The 7,747-nt window shown below is 27.5% G+C and overlaps 1 protein-coding gene across 1 annotated transcript in view; it reads left to right on the forward strand.

The window, feature by feature from the left end:
• Positions 1-133, forward strand: part of LOC119667130 (probable cytochrome P450 4s3) — a 6,154-nt gene extending 6,021 nt beyond the window's left edge. The window contains exon 4 of the mRNA XM_038076417.1: positions 129-133. Coding sequence (XP_037932345.1) covers positions 129-133 — 5 coding nt within the window. The remainder of the gene's footprint in view (positions 1-128) is intronic.
• The last annotated feature ends 7,614 nt before the right edge of the window (positions 134-7,747 follow it).

Genomic DNA, 7,747 nt, shown 5'->3' on the forward strand with positions numbered 1-7,747 from the left:
TTTTATGCCGAATTTAAAAGCGGTTTCGATAATTCTGTCGGTAGACAACAGACAAGCATTAAGATTTTTCTTTTTCAACGTTTTTTTTTAATCAATAGCTTTTTACTAAAAATTACTTTTTTTTAAAGAATAAAATTAAGGTTTTCATGGTGAATTAGTGTATGCATTTTTTGATATGATTCAGCTAAAATGTAACCGATTTTTAAGAAAATTGTTGGTATGATAGGTTCATAAAAAAAAATTAATGTAGAGTACTGATTGATTCGTTCAAATTTTTTAATATGTAGTTGAAATGCAATAGAGATCGAAATGTGTAGTAATTTGCTATGTAACACTATTTAATATTTGATTAGTAATATATTTATATATATAGAAATGTTATGTTTCTAATGGGACATATATAATTACTAGTTCTAAAAATTAAATATAATGCTTAATTAATTGTATATAGTTCTTAAAATCCGGCAATATTGTTATCAATGCACTTAACAATAAATTGTTAATCAATTATTTTGTATATGTTCACTTACTTTAAAGCAAGCCTCTATATGTCCAATGCTCTGATTAGAAACGCAAATGGATGTAACAATATTGTAAATAATATTTGTATTATTTTTTATGTGTATATAAATTGAACAAATGAATAATAATGCAATTTTCTAGTTCACCAAAAAGCTAACACAGTCGTGGTGAGTTTCTATTTGTAATGAAAACAAAAGCAAATCAATCAAAAAGTTTTTAAACAATTTTGGCAAACCATCAATTCTTGTATTTGGTTTAATTAACGCGATAATGATTGATATGATAATGATTGACATATAAAATATTTTCGCACAAACAACAAAAAGTCAATCAAGAGTTTTGATGAAATTATATTTACTAGCAATGTAAAGTAAAACATTTCGTCTAGAAAAATTATTTTTACTAACATTTTTACAAAGGTTTACTCCATATTTAAAGCCTGAATTAAAAAAAATTATTACACACTAAAAAAAAAATTATTTTTCTGGAACCACATCACATTAAAGCGTTAAGTGTAAAGAATGAGCTTAACTTTTAAGTCTAAACTCTATATTCAGACAAAGAGAAATGTGAATAAAACATTTATTAAATCAAATGTGCCGCAAAATATGACAAACAAAAATACAACCAGAAAAAGAAAACCGAATAAAATTAAAATTATATTATCTGTATTTCAATGTACATTCTACTAACATACATACATATGTATGTATAGCTACATACATATATAGTATATGAGTAAGACGCATTTGTGTGGATATGGATAGGTATCCATAAAAAATTCATTAAAAAACAATTACAATAACACAAAGATGCCGCTTATAATAAAATTCACACAAAATCAAAATACAAAAAACACTCAATTAGTTACTCTCAATCCATCAATCTTCAAAAATACACTCATTACCTACAAATGTATCTATAAAGTAGCCGCCGTATAAAAGTAAGTACAGCACTTCAAAGATAAACTTTAGCAAAGCACTTGACTTTCAAAGTATTTAAGCGCAAAAAAAGAGATAATAAAAAAACATTTTTTTAAAAATAAATAAATAAAACATATTGTATTTGAGAAATGTTGAAAAGTAAATAAAAATAATTCATAAATTGACAAAATTGAAATTTTAAACTACTTGTGTTTACACTGTTGTATTTGTTTTTGCAATTGCTGTTTTTATAATTGTTGTTGTGTGGTTACAATAAATGAAGACACTTAAGTCAAGTTAATTGACGCGCCTTTAGTGTCAACTGATTCAGTCTACACGTCTGCAATAAATGTATTGTATAAGTAGCTACATTTTAACACCTGAGCCTATTCTCACCTATGCACAGCAAAAGGTCTCTTAACATATACGTATTATGTTCAAATTTTACAGAAAAAAGTTAAGACATGAAAAGTATCTTACAGATACAATGATGTGGTGCTAAAGATAAACAAAAAAAAAACTTTTTTCCAATGATTTTCGATATTTTCATGTATAATATTTTTATGTTATTATTTTTTCTTTTAACAAAATGCAAACAAACATTAAAGTTAGAAATTACAAAATATGCCTTTAATGAAATTGTCTTTTTCAATTGTCAATAAAAGACAACTACAACAACAACAACACCAAGAGCACAATGACAATTTAATGATAAGAGCAAATAATGTTGATAAGCAAACGTTTGCTTTTGTGTACTTGATAATAATAATAATAATAATCATTATCATTAAAGAAATTAACATCATTTTCGTTTAAGTTCATTTGAAATTATTTATACTTTTATATATCCAAATTATTGCTTATATACGTGTATATAATAAACATTTTCAGATATATTGTATAAATACTTCTAGAACTTTATATAACGCATAGATCGTAAACTTTTGAGGAAATGCCATAAATATATTTTATAATTTTATAGCATTTTTTTTACGAAAGTTCTCAAAAGTTTTTATTTAGTTGTACCTATTCTCGATTTTTATCGTTTTTTATCATAATAAAACTATGTACACATAGTTTTGCTTTTAACAATTTACGCATTTTATACTTAAATTTTTAAATGAAAATTTTTGCTATTTTCGTTGACTTTCCGAGTATTATTTACCACCAACAAAAAGTGAAGAGTGATATCGTAACGAATGAGATGATGTTATTAATGCCCAGATGACAGTTGTTGGGATAAATGAAATGAAAATGGATTCGCTACAGAACGAGGAAACCATGTAATTACAGTACCTAAAAGTACACAGTTGGAGTTATGAGTTACAACGAACTATCTGTAAAGGTGCAACTGTATGTTGCAGAGAACTACAAAGAAGAATGGAAGTAACATTTAAAAAATTTCTGTATTGATTTGTACTGTAGAAATGGCTTAACTAATTAAATTATATAAATTTATCATTGCATGTCTAATTGGAGAAAATGTCATATGATCACCAATAAGTAATGTAAAAAAACTCATACCGAATATGCGAATTAGACTACCCACGATGTAGCTAATTTAATTATTGTTTCTGTTAATTAACAGAATAATATATGTTAGAAAACGTTAAAAGTAATTATTAATAGTAGTAGTATTAAACAATCGACACTATTTTCAATAATAGAATTTATTTATTTTAAAAGCGGTATATGACAAAAGTGAGATTAGAATAAACAATTTTTAAGTTTATATGAATTATTTCATTTTAAAGTTTTTTTTTGTGAAATATTCAAATTTATATTAAAATAAAACATGCTAGTTCTATTTAATCATAAATTTTAATTAAATTTAAAAGTGTTTATTTTGTCTATATTTTCATCTTTAAGAAGAAGTACGTCAAAATTTCTTTTATATAATTTTTAATCCGGCTATAGGTCCCTTTATGTTAAATAATTCAACGTTTAAAATTTTTTATTATATTCTATATTTCGACTCTCTTTGAGAGTCATCATTAGGATCAGATTCTAACATAAATTAATATTAATAATTCTATATCTACGGTATTCTCTTTATTCTATCGTCTATATTGAACAAAAAATTAATAAGTTTATATATTTTTTATCATTTTACATTTTCGGTCGATTTTATGTTTATTTTAAAACAATGCTATTACCATCTTTAATGATCATCTTCAGGAAGACGATCATTTCTAATACCTTTTGTATTTTATCCTGTTTATAACGCTTCAGTTTTATTGGTCTTGCAGCCAATATGAAGGAAATTAATATTTTGACATTTCGAAATCTGTTAGCTCCAACGAACTTATTGACAGGTCATTGACAGATCGTTGACAGTACCGCAAAGTTTGACATTTTGCTTGGCAAGTATAATTTCGAAATTAAAAAGCATAAAAATTAAATTAATTTTATATTCAATCAAAAAATCACATGGAGGTTAATTCAACATTAAATGTTATATCTAAATATTGTTAAGTTTGCTATTAATATGATATATGCTGCTGATTTTTATCTTAATTTTGAACAAAAGTTAACTTTAATCTCTTATCTTTTTCAAGCAAACTGTAACGTTGGTAGAACGTACATCAATATAACGAACTAAGCATTTTAATAGCACAACTTTAGTTGTTAAAATAATGTATTTTAGCACATCAAAGTTAAATTTTTATCTATTTTTCTATCTATTCAGTTTGTATTGCAGTGTAAGTTTTTACATGCGAAACTTAAAATTTCACGATCACGTAACTTCTAAGAATAAATTTAATGGCCCCGCAAGTGTTTGTTTATCTGAAGTATTTGATCTTTTTGGCACAATGAAGCAGACAAGCAGACAGATACATTTCAGTACAAGAATAGATACACGCACTACGCATCTCGAAGTTGTACTCTGCTAAGAGTACGTGTTTAAGCTATGCACATTTAATTGCTACATAAACAGACACAAACTTAAACATCAATTAAAGAGCGCTTAAGCACAGCTCAACTGGCGATTTCAATACGCCAAGGCGGTACATTTGAAGCACACACAGCGACTGTTTTAATACATTAAGTAAAAAATTTAAATTGACAAGCTGCAAAGTTCAATTGCCAGGGTAAGCGTTAACAGCTCTTTAATTACTTTGCATCAAATCGTATATAATCGTATTTCTATATTTCATTTTGTATGAGATCATAGCTCTTTTAAGTACGTAACATATAATGCAGATGAGTGAACACGTATCGATATAACTTCACTTGGAATTGTTTTTTAAACTTACCCTCAATTCTGCTTCCAGCTGATTTGTATGTCCCGCCAAATTTGGCATGGCCGTCATATTGTAACCGAGTCCTTGACATGCCGTCACTGTTATCCTTTGACACTGTAATCCATTTGTGGTTTGTGTGGCAACCAAACCGGCTGCCAAGGTCTTTGTGCACGTTGAGGTTGCAATAACAATAAAAATTATTTCAAGACGTAAGCTAAACATCTTGTACTTCTTTCAGTTGTTGTTGTTGTCGTCGTTGTTGTTGTTATTGTTTTTCGTTAAACGTGTTCAGTTAATTTATTTTTATTTTATTTTACTAAAACACCAAAAATATTTCAAAGAATTTTTTTTATTTTAATTTTATGATCTTGCGAATTAAACAAAGTGCCGCTTGAAAATTAGCATCTTTTTGATTTGATTTTCTTAAGTAAACAAAACAGAAATTCTAATTTTTTTCACTCCAAGTAAACAACAATCAATTTGTTGATTATAGCTACTTTTTAAAGTTGTTCTTATTTTTTTAGATGTTTATATTGTACGGTAGGAAATTAAACATCAAAAGCTTTGGTATTTCATATTTTCATTATTATAATATATAAAAATATATGAAACAATTATTTTTTGCAATGTAAATAGAATTTTAAACGCGTGCAACACACATATTCTTAATTCAGAAAACGCCCGTCAACCGACGACACCCCAAACACTTTGAATGTCGATAACGAACTGACGATATTCAACATTGCTCTGTTGGTTTTTACTAAACTTGTTCTGTTATGTTCGATATGGTTGCATTGTGTTTGAGTTTGACGTGAAGGCTCAAGCAGTGGTTCGATAGAATTTGTTTCATTTGCCTTTATAACCATGAGAGTTTGACTTGATGAATGCAATTTTGTTGTTGTTGTTTTTTCATATGTCTTCCTATTACTGCATAATTATATTAAAAATTGCTATTAAGTTCGAATCAAACCTATTTGCCATCGTATTAAGTTTTCTAGTTTTCTTCAACTGTCCGGTTGTGGTAAAAAGTTGTATCAGTCTAATGGGGTGGCAAAAAGTACCGAGCGCTTTTGTTCTACTGATCTTATTGAGTACTGCTTCTCATATGAAATATTTGTACACATACATTAGTTTCAGGACTTATTATTATACAACAATTAAAAAAATTTTATAAAATCTATTGACACTCTATAACCGGTAGCTTAGAATTTGAATACTGGAAGTGTCTCACTTTATACATAAAACAGATGTCAGATGGTGTATATATAGATGTCAGATGGTATAGTGTATAATTCCAGAGCAAGGCTTTTACACATTTTTTTTGTATTATTAAATATATTGGTTAGTCTTGAATACAGGAAAAAAATGGGTCTTAGTCAATTCACAAAGAGAAGTGTTTCTGTATAAAGACACATCTATATTTATAGCAAAATTTATATGATTTTTGAGTATTATTTAATATGTTGCATAGACTTGAAGTGGTAGGAATGATACATTTAACATTTAAACTAATATTCATAGAGCATCGACGGTTTGATTTTTAAAAAAATACAACAAACATATAGATCTCAGTCGATTTACAATGAAATATATATCCATAAGAAGACATATCCATCTTAAATAAATAAATATAATATGATGTGTTATTGCTGGAAATTTACAAAAAACTATAATACTATATAAAATCTGTTATGTTTGATATTTATATCACTAAGAGCGTGGTACCAATCTTAAAAATATGCCAATTTTCATAATAATGTCAAGCAACCAGATTCATTCCTATTTTAAGAGAAATTACGTTATGATATATAAGATTCAGTGCAAGATCCACCTACCTAACAAAATGTAATCGTTTTAGGCTAAAAAACAAACAATTAATTTCAAATAAACTATATTGTTTTAAGGAAGGGTGCTCAACATTGTCCCTTCATTCGGAAGGTCTCAGAAATGTTTCAAATATCATATCGTATTTATCTTTAACAAAATTGAGAATATAATGAGATATATTTGTTTTGGTTATTCATTCCATCACTTATAGTTTCTAGAATATGTATAGTATACTATAATTAAAAAACTATTTTTTAAAATTTTTAAGATTTTTAAATTAAATATTTTAATATGTTATTCCAAGAGGACCCCACGAGGCCACGATACTGTTGTATGTGTAATTCAGCAATATAAATACGTATTAAATTTGGCAGCTTGGTCAAGTAAATCTTTCATATTGTTGAAATACGATTATAAAAACATCTGATAATACATTTCTAGAATGAAGCGACAGTAATTCAGCAGTTCCACTATCCTCTATTAACTCAGCAGGCTTTTTAGTTTTTTTATTTTGTAAGAATTTTTTTTTTTATAATAACTGTGTAGTTATGGAAAACTTTTTTTATTGTTTTAGTGACTCTCGTAAACAGAAACTAAATAATTTAATTAATATTTCAGGATCCAATTTTGTTTTCATCGCAGGGGAGTCTGCCTAATTGTAAAGTATCAGCTAGGTAATCCAGACAAATCGATTATTCCGAGATACTCTTTCGTAACAATTGTTCGGATTGTTGAGCCATTACGGTATTTGTATAAGCAGTTAGTTCAATATTAGATCAGCTCCGATATTGTCGGGTAAAAGATATTTATGTGAACACTACATCCGTACTTAAGTGTATAAATGCAAATCACTAAAACTGAAATTTGTCCCAATTACAGATTTTAATTTTTATAAGGACTATTTATAAATAGTAGAAAAACAATTACTAGAACTCCCAATATTCTTTAATTGTGATATGTTTCATCGATAAAATAACTAAATTCTCCAGCAATGACATTTGTGTTTATCACCGCAGTTGAGGTAATCTGCGATATTATTTTCTTTTATTCATACTGCATAATAAAGCATGGAAAAGTATTGCATGAAGGCATCGCTCACATTCGTACTCACAAGAGATACGGAATAGTATGCATGGAATTGCATAAATGCAATGGACGACGAGCGAACTCGATGCAATTGAATATTGCGGAGTAAAGTTGCGCTTCATGCCCGTAAGTATTGCATGCAGT

Source organism: Teleopsis dalmanni, chromosome 1 (assembly GCF_002237135.1).
Source record: "Teleopsis dalmanni isolate 2A chromosome 1, ASM223713v2, whole genome shotgun sequence".
Classification (NCBI taxonomy): domain Eukaryota; kingdom Metazoa; phylum Arthropoda; class Insecta; order Diptera; family Diopsidae; genus Teleopsis; species Teleopsis dalmanni.